Source organism: Antechinus flavipes, chromosome 3 (assembly GCF_016432865.1).
Source record: "Antechinus flavipes isolate AdamAnt ecotype Samford, QLD, Australia chromosome 3, AdamAnt_v2, whole genome shotgun sequence".
NCBI lineage: Eukaryota > Metazoa > Chordata > Mammalia > Dasyuromorphia > Dasyuridae > Antechinus > Antechinus flavipes.
Window position 1 is genome coordinate 50,580,200 of NC_067400.1, and position 16,722 is coordinate 50,596,921.

The following is a 16,722-nucleotide window of genomic DNA, read 5'->3' on the forward strand; positions in this document are numbered from 1 at the left end:
TGTCAAATAGTGTGTTCTTGTGCCCAAAGCTTAGATCTTTGGGCTTAGCAATACTAGATCATTATGATCACTTAGTACCATATATTATTGTTTGTTTATTCTATCACTTCATTTCTTAGCCAGTATCAGACTATTTTGATCATTATTACTTTATAATGTAGTTTGAAACCTGGTTTTCTAGATTGCCTTTCATCATATTTTTTTCATTGATTCCCTTCATATTTTTGATCTTTTATTTTTCCAGATAAACTTTACTAATATTTTTTTCTGTCTCTATAAAATAATTCTTTGTTGGTTTGATTGTCATGACACTGAATAAATAAATTAATTTTGGTGAAATTGTCACTTTTTACTATATTGAGTTGGCCCATCCATGAGCCATTAATTTTTTCCAGTTGCTTAGATCTGTCTTTATTTTTGTGAAAAGTGTAATTATGTTCACATAGTACCTAAGTTTATCTGAGAAGAAAGATTTCCAAGTATTCTATATTGCCTGAAGGAATTTTAAATAGAATTTCTCTTTCTAGCTCTTCCTGCAGGATTTTGTTGGTAATGTATGGAAGTATTGATGATTTCTGTGGATTTATCTTGTATCCTTAATTTTGTTCAAGTCATTAATTGTTTCAATTAGTTTTTAATTGATTCTCTAGGGTTTTATAACTGTACCATCATATTATCTTCAAAGAGTGATAATTTTGTTTCTTATGGCCTATTCTTATTCTTCAATTTGTTTTTCTTGTTTTATTGGCATAGCTAACATTTCTAATACAATATTGCATAATAGTAGTGATAATGAACATTTTTGCTTCACCCTGGAAAGCTTCTAGTTTATCTTTACTACAGATAATGTTTACTCATAGTTGTAGATAGACACTGCTTATCACTTTAAAAAAGATTCCACTGATTCTTATGTTTTCTAGTATTTTTAATAGGAATGGGTATTGTATTTTTTTCTGTATCTATTGAGATAATATATGCTTTTTGTTGTTTTTGTTATTGATAAGGTTAATTTAATTATTATAGTTATCTTAATACTAAACCAGTCCTACATTCTTGGTATAAGTCTCACCTGATCATAGTATATGACCTTTTTGATATATTGTTTTAATCTCCTTGCTGGTATTTTATTTAAAATTTTTGCTTTCAATTAAATTTTTTTGTTCTTTCTTTAGCTCTTTTAGGAATTCTAGTTGGACTTGTATCCAATATGCAATTTTTTTTGAAGCTTTACTTGTAGCTACGGTCAGATTCTTTTTTATTATTGTTTTTTGCTCTTTATTCCAGTCTACTTCTTGACTTTGAACTTTATGGCAAAATTGGGCTGTACTACCTTGGCGGGGTTGGGGAGGAGTGGCAGGGAAGGGAGAGACACTGGCCTGAGCCTTAGATTTTTTGGAGATCTTGTTTTTGAAGCTAATTCTATTTCTTTGGAGAAAACTAAATGGTAATAGGAAGAAATATACTTTTTTCTCAGCTATATATGACACTTTCACAAAAATTGACTATATATTAGAACATAGACACCTCATACAGAAAAGCAGAAATATTAAATGCATTCTTTTTGAATCTATAATGCAATTAAAGTTGTATTTGATAAAGAGCTTTTGAAACACAGATTAAACATTAATTGGAAGCTAAATAAAAGGGTGAACATGAAAGAGAAATCACAAGGACTCCTGATGCCTTGTAGTTACAAATGCTATTGCTCCTCCGGGCTACCTGTATGCTGTACACTAGTGCTCTTCTTTACACAGGGACATGTCCTTTTCCAGCTCATTTTATAGATAAAGAAATTGAGTCAAATAGGGTTAAGTGACTAGCCAAGAGTCATACAGCTGTTGTCCTTTGTTCTTGAAGAGAATCAAAATGACATCATTATGCTGGGTTCAAGGTAAATACGTCCAATTGGGGTTGATCAGACCAAGACAAGCTTGGAAGGTTCTACCACAGATTAGGCACAAATAATCCCTATGAACATTTGGAGTGTGTATATCTCATTTTTATATTTCGCTAATTCAGTTCTTCTTTGTTCATAGGACAAGGAGCCTTCTTTGATACAGGCACATCATACTGGATGGTCCTCTGCCAGTATCTTCCATGTCTCACAGTTCTTCAGAAAGACTTTGAGAGTGTTATTGTATTGTTTTTTCTGACTTTCATCTGACCACTTGTCTTGTGTGAGTTCTCTATAAAAATTTGCTTTTAAGCAAATATATTTTGACATTTGAACAATGTGGCCAACCCATCAGAGTTGCACTCTCTGCAGTGGATGCTTGGAAATTCAGCTCAAGAAAGGATCTCGGTGTTCTTTCTTGATTTGCCAAGAATGTCTTGCCAAGTGATCTTCAGAATCTTCCTAGACAATTCAAATGGAAGGGATTCAGTTTCCTGGAACGATGCTGGTATACGGTCCAGGTTTCATAGGCATACAGCAATTAGGGTAAAAGAACAGTTATATAGATCTTCAATTTGATAGGTTGTCTAATATCTCTTCTCTCCCACACTTTCCTTTGGAGTCTCCTAAATGCTGAGCTAGCTCTGGCAATGGTGCATCAGCTTTATGTGCACATCTCTGGAAAGTATATTGCCAAGGCAAATAAACTATCCCACAGCACTCACAATGTCTCCATTTGCTATAAGTGATGGTTCCACATATGGATGATATGGTAAAAACCCTGAGTTTTCTTGGTATTAACTGTTAAGTCAAAATTAGCACAAACAGTAGAGAATCAACTTATAATTTGTTGGATCTCAGCCTCAGAGGCTGCATTGACTGCAAAATTTGCAAACAAAAAGTCACATCCCAACTCTCTCTCCACTTTATTCCTGTTTTGTAGCCTTTACAAGCTAATAATTCATTATCAATGAATAGCCAATCTTGCAGTGTCTCAGGACAGATTTGAACTCAGAAAGATAAGAACCACTTGAATGTTTGTTAGCATCAGAGAAAGAGATAGGAAAATATTGAAGATCAGAGAATGGTGAGGGCAATCTGCAAGAGAAGTTAAGAGGAGACAAGTCGAGAAAGATTTGGCCTTGTCTTGTAGAAGGGCCACCTCACTATCAGATTGGAGTAAAGGTAGAGATAATAAATGGTTTCAGAGAGGGATGAAATGAGAAAGAGAGGGGAAAAGGAACCTCTTGGTAAATGGAATTGATTTTTGCACTGAAACATGAGGTGAAATCCTCAATAAAAAGGGGAAGGGGAAGAAATGGGGTAGGAGATTAGAGAAGAAAAGAAAAGATGAGTTAAGTGGGAAATTGAATTTATTAGGGAGGAATAAAAGGATTTCCTTGCTGTAGTGAAGACACAATTGAGATTAGTTAGCATAAGTATATAATAGACCTATTTATCAGAATTTCATTCTGTACTCCAATTCTGTTCAGTAGTTCTTGAGTAGGATAAAGGTAGGAAGATGCTAGGATGAATACAGGTTCCAGGTTAACTAGGTGAGATCTTTAAAGGGCAGGGGAGCTAGGGATTTAAGAGTACAGTTAACTGGGTTCCCTCAGAGTTTCCACAGGGATTCTTCTCCATATTTAATTTATTTCATTTTGAAATATATTTTGTATATTATTTAGTTTCTTCATATTCCAGTTTGAACTGAATCATTTTAAAGACAGATTTTTCAAGATACTTAGGGTTTATAATTTTGGTTAGAGTTGAGATTCCAAGTAAAATATATGCACTAATAGCTAATAATATGGGTGTTAGTGAGCTGCTCTTAAAAACATGTAGTACATTTAGGGGTTTTCTTATGTACCTTAATAGTAACAAAATAAGCAGTGTTGAAAATATTAAATGACTAGGTACATTTGAGAAAACATTATGACTGAGAACATAAACTTGTAAGTTAGTATATGTGGAAAATATTTACTGTTATGTTAATTATTCTAACTACATTTTTTTCAATACTTGAAAACAAAATTTATCTTGAATCCAAACTTGTCCTGAAACATTCATTCTGACTGATACAAATTAGCATTTTTTACTGGAAAACTAAATGGAATTATGTTTTCAGTTTATGACTTTGAGCTCTAAGTTTTACTGTTGTTATCTAAAATTATATAATCTCTCTTGAAATGTGTACAAGACAAACAACCAAAAATTTTCCTCATTTAAAAAAAATTTTCGAGTTGGTTAAGGGTGTAAGTTTCAGAATACAATATGTTTTGCCAAAGTTTGTAATGCATTTTTTAAAATGTCATGCAGGGTGTGGTGCTTTCAGAGGACTGAATAATTAGTCTTGCTTTTATTATTTACTTGTTTCTTCCTTTAAAAAATTTTTTTAAAGGTAATACAAACTCAGCCACATTGGGAAAATCTGGGACTTATTATAAGCCCAATAAGGCATGTCCATGCCATTATAAATCAGAATTTTAGTTTTAGAGCCAGTTATCTGTTTTCTTCCCTGCCAGGAGTTTCATTTATGACCTTAAGACTTAAGACTTCAGTATTGGAGATCAATTTTTGATCAAATGTGACTTACAATACTTAAGAAATAACGTTGTAATGTGAATAATATAAAGAATGCTATTTTTCCAGATATTGAAAAAAAAAGACAATTGTTTATTGCACCAAGTCAGAATATCATTCATCACAAACACTGGTAAGTAGCTTTTTCAATAATCCATTTGAATATGAATCCATTAAAAAAATTGTGAAAACTAGTCTCTGGCAGATCTTCACAGAAGCACTGGGGCAAAGCCAGGAATCTCTGTATATCTTTTTATCATCTTTTCATTCAGTGAAAGACCCTTTTAATTGAAAGGGGCTCAGTTTTCAAGTAAAACTGTGACACACATAACACACACCCCTGAGACAAAGGAATATTATTTTGGAAATGGTATGTGTTCTTCAGGACCATTCTAAACAAGGGTTTGTTAGAGACAGTTATAATGGCTTTGGGAGAGCCGCTTGTTAAATTTTCTGTGTGACCATTCAAATCTCAGAAATCTGCAGTCTTCATAAATCAAAGCTTAATTAACTATTTTGTTGATTGCCTAGATTTAAGAAAGTGTTTATAATGCAGATTAAGCTTCCCACTCCCTTTCCTCCCCCACAAATCTGGTTGTCAAACATTCACCAGCACTCTCTAGTATTATGTTGTAAATACTCCTTGATCTCGGCTGGAGTGGAGAAAAAATGTTCAGGGAATGAAGTCATCACCAGACTAGAAACCTGGTGACTATAAACTAATCCTGATAATGACAATAATAATAACTGATATATACAAAGCGATTTAAGTTTTGAAAAAATGCTTTGCATCCATTATCTCGTTTGAGCCTAGAGGGACCAAGGTCTGAATATCCCGACTTTGTTTTATTTGCTCGAAGGCCCTGCTTCTCCAGAGAGCAATCCACTGAGAAACCAGAGGCCTGAAAATGCAATTACAAATCCCCACCCAGAAATCATCTGTCGCCTCCTTAGTCACCTCACACTCTTTTTTTGGAAAAATGAAACTATTGAAATGAAACGTTGACGTAAAGCAACAAATTGGGCAGGATTCAAGTAAAACTGGAGTTTGGGGTGTTTGTTTTTTTTCTTTTAGTAGATGAATATGAGGAGATATTGATGGAAAATCGAGCCTTTAATAGGCAAAGCCAGAAGGTCCACATACCTTCCTTCAATAAAATGGCATAAAAATCCACCTCCCCACCTTTTTCCCCAACTAAAAACTCCACCTTATTAAATTCCCACATATAAACACGCTGTTATGTAGCGTGCTGCCAAATCCATCCTCTGGTCTCATTCAGTGGGATTTTCTTTAGCACGCCCTATTCGGAAGTTTGAAATTCAGGAGTTTGAGAAGAGTTTTGAGTCACGGAGATGGGGAAAGGAGGAGGGGAGGAAGAGGAGGAGGAGGAGGAGGAGGAGGAAAAGAGGAGGAGGATCTGGTTGGGAAAGCAGCCTCCTCCTCCTCCTGCTGCTGCTGCTGCCCAGAGAACAAATGGTATATTCATCAGTGGCTTCTTGCTGCCAGAGAAACTCCTCGAGGGAAATTCAGTGTAGAGTCAGACTGCGCTGCAAGCCTCCCTTTAAAAGCCCTCCCCGCCGGCCCGAAAGCCCGTCTGTTCTATGTACACTTAGTGGCCTCCCGGGTGTGAGTGAGAGTAAGCGTGTGCGTGCGCGCGTGTGAGTGTGTGTGTGTGTGTGTGTGTGTGTGTGTGTGTGTGTGTCCGCCGTGCGTCTCCATCAGCCATGAGAGCCGCCTCCTGCATCCGCTCCTGGCTCTGGCTGCTGCTGGCCGCGGTGGCTCAGGTCTCCGGGCAGCCACCACAGGAGAGGTAAAGAGCCCGGGGCAGAGGAGCGCGTGGGGAGCAGGGGGAGGATGGGGCTCCGGGGAGCCGCGGTGGCTGCCGCTGCGCGCACGGCCGCTGGCCCCCTGCCTGGGACCCTGGTGCGGCCGCCTTTCTCACTCTCCTGAAACTCCCAGCTCGCGGAGGGAGCCCCTCTTAGTCGGCTGCCCTGGAGCCCCGTGCGCAGGGCCACTCCAGTACCGGACAGCTCATCTCTCAGCCCGCGGCATCCCTCCCCACTCCCTCTGGTCCCCATCGCTTGCTCCAGAGCCTCGCGCAGCTGTGCGCAGGGTTCCCTGGGCTTCCTTTCCCTGCCGACGTCCCTAAACCCGGGCACTTTGGCAAATTCCCTTGGGCCTCAGTTCCGGGGTTTCAGACGACCATAAGACGGCGCTTCTCTGCTTTCTGCCCCTCTCCTCTCCCCACCCCCTCCAGCTTCCCTGAGTGCAAGCTCTCCCTCTCCCAGTAGCCACTCTCACTCCTCACCAGGCTAATACCACCCTGGATACCCTTAGATAACGTCCTTTCTCCGCCCCATTTCTGCTGTTAGAAGCAGCTGGTGATGTTATCTTAACTAGGGTCATTAAACTAAATCCCTTCACCACTCCCGCCGAGCTCCCTCTTTCCCCTTTTCCGGGAAAAAATATAAAATTCCCAGTTCCATGAGTCAGTCTCTCTCTCTCTCTCTCTCTCTCTCTCTCTCTCTCTCTCTCTCTCTCTCTCTCTCTCTCTCTCTCTCTCTCCCTTTCTCTCTCTCATTTTCTAATTTCCTTCTCTTCTGGGAACTTTTGCCCAGTGACTAGTTTAAACCCAGGAAAACAACATAAACAGGACGAAAGTAATCCTGAGCATCATGCTGGGAGGTGAATTCATTTATTCCATAATCTCAAATCATATCTGCTCCACTTAGCTGGGGTCGAGCATCAAAGTTTTGTCAAATTTTACCTCCACCACCACCACTATCCTTCTTTCCTCTATGGAAATCCTGCTAGTAGAAAAACCTCAAAAAAAAGAAAAGAAAAGAAAAGAAAAAAGGAGAGAAGGGGAAAATACATCTGCTGGAGTCTAAGCAACTATCTTTAATGAATTGCTTGTTTTCTTCAAACTCCTTTACTCAATAACTACTCAATTTACTAATTCAATTTACTCAAATTCAACCTCCTCTCCTTCAGTATAAATCGTGGAAGCTGGAATTGTTCAAATATGTCCGTGGAAATTAATTGTCCGTTCTGATTGATTTTTACCATTTGTTGGGGAGGCTGTGCTTTTCAATTACTTTTTCTATCTTTGCTTTACCATGATCAGAACTGACTTGATTGAACTGAATGCCCAGGAATCAGTCTTTGAAAATACATATGTGCATTCTATACATTTCCTTGTGTTTATTAATTTGCATGAACATTATCAAGACTGGGATTAGTTATTGAACATAGACAATGTTGGTAGATTGTATTTCCAAGTGAAACTGTAATACTATTTTGTTGTTGTTGTTGTTTTCATCTTCCCAGACCTGTTTTCACCTGCGGTGGCATTCTATCTGGAGAATCTGGACTTATTGGCAGTGAAGGGTTCCCTGGAGTCTACCCTCCAAATAGCAAATGTACTTGGAAAATCACAGTAAGCACTTTCAATACACTATTCTGGTGATTCTGGGTTGCTGAAAACAAAGAAGAACTGCTTTGTTTATCTTTCCAATGTCAATGTGTGCTAGGGAGCAGATATCTGGAAGAGTGAAATGCTGAATTGACCTCAACCCTCTAGAAGATAATTAATAGAAATATTAGTATTCTCTCATCTTAGGGACTAAAGAGCATCATAAAGAGCACATGATAGTGCTTTGAGAATTAGAGGATAAACTTTTAAAGTAGAAATGTTGCTCAAAGACCATCTCACATGCCTCAGCTTTCTAATACATCATTAGGAAATGAGAACATCAGATTATTTGAAAACTGTAACAGCTTTACTCTTTTTTCCTCCTGTATCATAACCTTTCAAATTCATTGTGTTGACTTTGCTCCAAATAGATATTAGTGGGAAATAGTAATAACTGACATTTATTTATATAATACATTTAATATAAAGGGTCTCATTTAATACACTTGTTGATGATGATGATGAAGATTTGTGTTCGAATCAAATTTATTATCTGTGTGACTTTGGCAAGTCATTTTACCTCCCAGTCTCCATTTCCTTATCTATAAAATAAAGGTGGATTAGTTGATCTCTGAGGACTGTTCCAGTTCTAAATGTAGATCACAGGGAAGTCACATCATATCTCTTTGGGCCTCATTTTATTCATCTGTAGCTTGGGGAGAGTGAACTGGATGGCCTCTGAAGTCCTTTACAGTACTAAATTCAATAAAGGATCCCATCAGTTAAGTACAATTATTATCCCTATATTAAAGATAAAAAATAAAGATAAAAAAAATTGTGAGACAGAATTTGAACCCCCCAAATCAATCAACAAGCATTTATTTTTTTCAATAATATGTTATCAAAGAATATGCATGTCAACAAACATATATTCATGCTAAGCTATGGGAATTCAAAGAAAATGAAAAACAAAATGCCCTCTTCTCTCAAGGAACTCAGGTCTTCCTGATGCTAAATTGTATATTTTGTCTACTGTGTTATGCTTCCCTTGTATCAAGTTCAAAGAATATTTCCTTACCTTGGCATCTAAAAGAAGAATTTAAAATGTAGCATCCGACTATACTGAAATCTCCAGAAAAGGCAAGCTATCAAAAAAAGGAAAGAGAAACAACCCCATTTAAAAAAAATAGGCATTGGTTGTCTGTGCCAGGGAAGCATATTGAGTTGAATGTTGAGTCATGGTTAGATTCTGGAAAAACAAAGACTGAGGCAATGCAAAAATACCTCATCTTTAACATCAGACCAAACACTGGAATTTTTAGTCATTTCCCCATTTCCTTTGATAGCCACTGTCTGTTTTTTTGGATTTTTTTGTTCTTGCAGAATTTCATTCTAGCAGTTGCGTAACACAGCTTACTGAGTGTTTTCTTTATACAGTATAATGTTATCCACTTAAATGGGCTAAATTGACACTGAATTCAGGACTGTTCATAAGATGGGAAGGCAGATTCTAGAACTGTGCTTCTATATTCTATATATTCTATAGAGGCTATAGCCTGCAAAGAGACTTATTCACTGAGAAGATTCCCTGGGGCAAGTTTCCTTCTATAAATAAACACGTGTCTCATTCATTGTGGAAGTATTACTAGATCTAGGAAAATGTCCTTCTGCGGTCAGTTCTCTAGCCTGACAAACAATAAGAGAGTCTACAAGATAGAAATATAGATTATGAAGAAATGGCAAAAGTTTCCTGATCAGTGTCCCAGAAAATGACTTGGAAATAAGCATGAATTGGAAATGTGATTCTGAAAAAACTTAGATAATGAAATTTTTGCAGTTACCTCGAATTGTTGTTAAATGTATTAAATGTTAAGAAGTAATTGGCAAGAAGTAGATGAGAGAAATTAAATGTGCTATGAAGCTTTAGCGTGGCTAATTAAAAACTCTCCTTTGGAATAATTCTAGGAAAAAATTTTAGCAAAAGTTTGCAAAATGTGTTACAAACATTTGATCCCCATAACAGCTCAAAATAGGTGTTCTCAGATGAGAAATCTGAGGCTTAAAGATATTTAAGTAGTTTGCCCAAAATCATAGAGTTAGCAAATGTCAGAAGCAGGATTCTAATCTAGACCTTTTCTGACTCCAAGAAGAGCATCCATTATATCACTGATGTTCTCTAGAGAAAGTAGAGTTCGATGTTGCATCAACATCTGAACATGAGAGATTCTGCTGGAAAAGACACTGCTTTGGAGACCTGGCTTTGAGGTGTGGGGGTGGCCAGGATAGACACTCAGTTTTGTGAAGATGGTTTATCGTTTCACAGCCAATGGGTGAGGTGACATGGTGCCTTCCCCTCACAATTTGTTTCAGTCTTTGTTTAGCTCAAATGTTTTATAAATATTTCCATTTGTTATTGAGTCATTGCAATTATGCTTATGGTTCTATATAAATTAATTGGATCATAGGATAAATGGAAGAAAAAAGAAAAGGAAGGAAAAAAGGATGGATGGGAAGGAAGAAAGAGAAGGGAAGGAAGGATGGATGGAAAAAGGAAGGAAGGAAGGAAATTTCAGTGTTTATCATGTGCTGAGAACTAAGGATATGGCTATGGAGTTGACAATCTCTTTATAAGGGAGCATTCTAGTGGTCTGAGAGCAGGTAATTTGTCCAAGGTATTCATGTGAGTTTTTCGAGAGAGCCAAGATGTGAACCTGGATTTCTTGACTCTGAATCCAACATTCTTTACACTCCATTTCTCTGTCATTCTAAAAGAATACAGTTGTGGTTTTCACAGTTCAGATAAGGTCAAACCCACTTAGGCTGACATTAGTTAAGTATTTTGGGGTGATTGCCAAATAGGAATCATCTTTCAAAAAAATACAGTAGTTTTAGAATACATGAGCCATGTAGTACAAATAACTACACAAATTGCTTTTTAGAGGACAAAAAAAAAAGCTCTGAAGCAAGTGTTTGATTTTAGCCAATGAAGTTTGTGTTCTTCCAAGAGGACATCACTTTGATTTCTTGCTATAAAAACAGCTGCTCTGTTCTGAGAATGGCAAGGAGAGTTCAGAACATGCTCTTGGTTACTGTTACAGCTTTGGCAGGACTGAGTCACAGGGGTCCTCATTGACACTGACTCACTTGGCTACCACAGTGGACTCAGCTGGGAAGCTTTAATTTTCTGGATAGCTCTCATTTATTTGTAACCTTCAGTTCAATTCAACAGGCATTTATTAAGCCCCTAAAACATGCAAAGCACTGTCCTTGGTGCTGTGAATACCAAACCAAACCAAATCAGTAACAACAGTCCTTCCCTCAAGGAACTCATGGTCCACTGGAGGATTACAATAGGTACACAGATAAGGAAACACAAAATAATTGGAGATGAGACAGAGTACTACTAGAGATCAGGTGATTCGAAAAGATTTCTTCTAATAGGTGGTCTCCTGAGCAGAAGCTTGAAGGAAGGTGAGACACCTGAGAGGGGAAGGTGAGGAGAGAGTGCTTACCAGCCCTTGTGAGAAAGCCTAGGCAAAGATGGGAAATGAACTGCTGAGTTTAGAAGCAGCCAGTTGTCTCGTTTGGCTGAGACACAGAGGTCAGAGGCAATGAAATCTGGGAAGGAAGGATAGAGCTTTAAATGTCAAGAACACAAGTTTTTGTTTTATCCTGGAAGTAATAGTCACTGGAGAATTTTTAGCAGAAGAGTAACATGGTCAGACATGTATCTTAGGAAGAATACTTTGAAAAATGTTTTGTTGAGAAGATGTTTTAATTGGAGAGGGAGAAGACTGGGCTCAGGGAGACTAATTAAGAAACTATTACAATGGTCCAGATGAAAGATAATGAGGACTAGAATGAAGGAGGTGGCCATGGAAGTGGAGATAAGGGGGCAGAAATAAGATCTGCTGGGGAAATAGATTCAGTAAGACCTGACGCTGATTAGCTATAGGAGGGAATGTGTGGAATGTCCGACTCCGTGATTGCAAACATGAGTACATAAAGGGGAGATAGGTTCCATAAGTCTGGTGGCGGAGGATAAAGTCAGATGGCTGTCTAGTTCTCTTGGCTCCTCACTGCGGGATCCACATGTACTGTAGAACAGCAGGAGGGGAATCTTTCTCTCCATAGTTTCTACAGACTCTGGGAGAATAGGTGGAATAATAAATTCAGGTATAGCTTCCAGCCTGCTGGGACATGGGTTAATTTTGTTTTTCAAGCATTTATAAATGCAGTTAGGAAATGGTAGCAATAACTTGGAGACCTAGAAGATACTGGCTTTTGTTCCCAACAGTAATCATTCCTCCAAATACGGCCAAGTGCCCCTGTTTGCTGCCATACAAGTAATGTCATTGTAGAAGAACTTAGCAGAAGACTACATTCTGCAAGTTGAAGCCCCCTCATTCAATTATGGTGATAATAACAACTCATTTGCATTGTGCTCTGAGGTTTACAAAGTGTTTTCTTTAAATAACATACAAAATTTCTGTAGCTGCACGAGAACAACAAACAGAGCTTAATGTTCTGTAATTATGATGACAAAAGCCAAGCACAAAGAGAAGAGAAAATGTATCTCCCTCCCCTCTTTGCAGAGATGGAGAACTATGGGCATCAAATATGGTATATATTGTTAGTTTCAGGTGACATTTTGGTTAATTTTGCGGAACTGCTACCTTCCCCTCTCGTGTTCTTCTTTTTCTTTTTTTCTTCTTTGTTCCATGGTATGGTTTTCTGAGGATGGGGAAATAGGTTGGAAATGATGATGGTACAAAATCAAAATATCAATGCAAATTTTTAAATGAGAGGAAAAAGCACAAAGAATATTTTCTTCACAACATTTATGTCAAGTGTCAAGTGGTTTCCTCATTTATTTTTATAGCTCAGTAAACAAAGGTTAGGGGCAGGTAGGTAGCTTAGTAGACAAGATCCCCGAGTTTGGAGTCAGGAAGAGTCATTTTCATGTGTTCACATCCACTTCAGATAGTTGGTAGCTGTGTGACCCTGGACAAGTCACCTAACCTTGTTTTGCCTCAGTTTTCCTCGTCTATGAAATGGGCTGGAGAAGGAAATGGCAAACCACTGCAGCATTTTTGTGAAAATCACAAATGGAATCATAAAGAAGCTGACATAACTGAAGAACAACAATGGTTCCAGACTCAGTATGCTATAGTAGAGAGAGGATCAACTAGTCTTGGAATCAGGAAGAGCCCAGGTCAAGTCCTGTGTCCGACTGTGTGACTATGAACAAATCAATTGCCTCTCAGATCCCTAGACAATTGCTTAAAGAATTTCCACAAAGGGAGCTCCCTACACTGATGCAATCAAGCTTCCAGACCAAAATAAGCAAACAAAAAGACTCGAGGTTCTGAGAAGTGGAGAGATCATATTGCATTTACCGAATAGTTTGCTGTTATTGTTTTATAAAATGCTAGAATTTTTATTACCTTCTGAAGAAACTCTTTAGGTTTCCTTGGGATGTTAATAACCACGATTAGTTAATTTGGGGATCTAATTTGTGATGTTTATAGAGAAATGAGTTACACAAGGTTGGAATTGGATCCTTCCATTCCTAGACTTGGATGGCTCTGGCTGGCCTTAGATATTACAGATTTATGATGCCAAATCTTTTCCAGAAATGGATTGTTAAAGACTAAAGAGTGATCTTGAGGTTCAGGAAATACTCCGTTGATTGTACCACCATTAATTTGTTACAAGATCTTGGGCAAATCCTTTCAATTTTCTATGCATTGATTTTCCCTAAATTATTCACTTCCTGAGCATGTTGCTAAAATGGATAGCACAATATTTGCTTTCTTTACATAAGAGAACAATATTGTTTTTTCTTAAGCAGAACTAAGTAACATGAGTAAAATAAGATCTAGCTGCTCCAAGCTTGTCCAATCAACACTATTCAGAATAGACTTGCATAATGGTCATGTCAACTGAATTGTGCTCATGGCAACTATGAAAATTAGATTGATTTAGAGACTTGGAGGCTTCCCATTAGATGGCAATAGGCAAATAAGAATTTTAATAAAATAGCAACCTGCAACTAAATCAAGGTGGAGTTCCTTGAGCAGCTGCTGTTTTTACTATCATTAGTGTGATATTGACAATGATTACCAAGACTAGCAAAATAATGTAGGATCTTAGAGTTAGAGCTGGAAGGGACCTTAGAGATTTACTCATTTATTCTACAAGCATTTATTAAGTGCCTATATTAGATGCAAGCCATCCTGCAAGTTGTTGGGGACACAAAGACAAATTTTTTTAAAATTCCCCAAGGACCTTATATTCTACAAAAGGTGTATGCCATTTATACATATTATATAGTATAAAATAATTTGAAGAACAAGTACATTAATGATTTAGGACAGGAGTCCTTAAACTGATATCTGAATTTTTGTTTAATATTTTAATATTAACATAAATTAATATTAAAATATATTAATAATTTGTTTAAACTTTTGCTAAGTACATATCAATATGATAGTTTTCCTTTGTACACTTATGAATTTTATTGTATACATTTAAAAATATTCTGAAAAGGGGTTCATAGATTTCTCCAGACTGCCAAAGAGGTCAATGACAAACAGAAAAAGGTTTAAGAACCCCTGGCTTAGAGGACTTAAGACTTCCTATAGAAAGTGGCACTTGAGTTGAGCCTTGAAGGAAGCAAAGTTCAGGGAAGCCATCTCAGACAATCAATGAAAAGACATGGTGGCCAGAAAGTATCTATTCCAACTCCTTGATGTTACAGATGAGGTAAATGAGGCCCAGAATTAGGAAGTGACTCATCCAAAATAACACTGGTATTGAGTGGTAGAACCAAGATGTAAACCAAGATCCTCTGAATCCAAAGCCAGTCTTCATTCTCCTTTTCCACCTTTGGTAGATGTAGTTTGACTCATAAGTCAGGTTTATAAATTAAGGGCGTATAATTATTCTAGTGACAATAAGAGCATTATTGAATTAAGCATTATTGAAAGTGATCAGCAGCATTAACATGAGTCTTCATTTAGTGTTTTTAGCTTCAGAGGGGTTTGAGAAAGATTTATAGGTGAAATTTAACATTTTCTTAGTCTAAAACATGGCAAGCTTTTTTTTTTTTTTAAGACCTGTTCATCTATCTTTGGTATCCTCTTGTCACCCAACTTTTACCTATGGCTCCTAGAAGCTGTGTGACTCTGGGCAAGTCACTTAAACCCTTTTGCCTTGGTTTTCTTATATTTAAAATGGGCTGGAGAAGGAAATGGCAAATCACTGCTGTATCCTTGTCAAGAAAACCCCAAATAGGTCACATTCAAACATGACTAAAATGACTGAACAACAACTACAAAATATGGGAGGGCCGGAGTCAGAATATTTTTCTTTTTGTCAGAAAGGGAAGGGAAAACACATAGAAATTTTTTTCATATCTAAATGCTCTGTGAAGCAAAAATAGTGAAGAAAATGGGTTGAATGATGTCAAAATAAAATATAAATGAAACATTAAGGATTTAGATGGCAAATAATTGGCTTGCCCAGGAGATAATGGGGATGTCTAACCTCAGCACAAGGGCAAAAGAAGGGTTAAAGGTCATAGGAGCTGTACAGGATGGTGAACTGAGAGCCCTGAGTATTGGAAAGGCAATGATAACATGCTAATTTCACTTCATTAAGAATAGGAACAGCAAATTTTCATAAGTTTTGTAGAGACAGCAAGAGTCACAGGCTTTAACCTTGCTTCTGATATGCACTGTGTGACCTTGGGCAAAAAATTCCTCTCTCTGAGTACCCCTTATCTATGGAATGAGGATTATCATTACTCTAATGCCTCCCTCACAGGGTTGTGAAGAGCAGCAAATGAAATATTGTATATATGAGGACTGAGCAATAAATGGCAGGTTTTAGGATTATTACATCACACTATCCATTTCCTTGGAACTTCATTTTTAATTTTTAATTTATGGAATAAAATAAACATTCCCATAATATAAAATAATTAAAAAGATGATTACACATGAAACTGCAAATCTATTATCTTAAACTTGCTATTTCTTTCAAATACACAACACAATTATATTGTTGTTTATCTAAAGATGCTTAATTAAACAACTGTAAATTCAAGGTGAATCTAGCCCCTTTGATTTTCAGTAGTTTGGTGCTCTTGTGTGTTAAAGTCATTATGCTGATTCCGTCACATTGGAACCTTTGGCTTGTATCAGTGTGGAAAAGCAGCTCGGGGCTCATATGGGTCAGGTTCAGTCTCGAGGGCTTCTCAGCAGTCATATTCATCAGAACTTGAATTGCTATGGAGTCAAGAGACCTTAAAATCCATATGACTCATGTTAACAGTAAAGGGAAACGTTTGGGCTCTTGTTCCAAATTGTGGCTCCTTGCTGGACAGATCCTACTTCTTTCTCCTCACATCTCTGTCTAATGGAGGTTACTTTTCTCTTGGGTACTAAAGAATTCCCTGAAGGAAACAGAACTGAGTCTCAAATATATAGTCCTTGTCCCCTCTATCTTTGACCTTCCCCAGAAAGAACTTTTGTAGGCTAAGCGACGTGAATTTTGTCAGCCATGAAGGATCAATTCAAAGTCCCTCCTTGATGCTAAAACTAATAAATTGAGTGAATGCCAAGTCTATGAGGCAATAAGGATCCAAGAAAGGAAAATTTACATGTCACTGAATATGTATAACTCTCGTTAAAGAAACACAACCTTGTGGATAGGAGTTTATCATCCTTTGACAGTCACTTGCAAGTTAGAGAAGGAAAGCTGTAACTAGGGTAGGGTGATCAGAGATCAGAGAACTGAAATTTAAAGGATGCTAACAGCATT

At 37.4% G+C, this 16,722-nt stretch overlaps 1 protein-coding gene across 1 annotated transcript in view; it reads left to right on the forward strand.

Annotated features, from left to right (window-relative positions):
* The first annotated feature begins 6,168 nt into the window (after nt 1-6,168).
* PCOLCE2 (procollagen C-endopeptidase enhancer 2) overlaps nt 6,169-16,722 on the forward strand; it is an 81,284-nt gene continuing 70,730 nt past the window's right edge. Inside the window, exons 1-2 of the mRNA XM_051983336.1 lie at nt 6,169-6,288; nt 7,809-7,917. Coding sequence (XP_051839296.1) covers nt 6,203-6,288; nt 7,809-7,917 — 195 coding nt within the window. The 5' untranslated portion in view covers nt 6,169-6,202. The remainder of the gene's footprint in view (nt 6,289-7,808; nt 7,918-16,722) is intronic.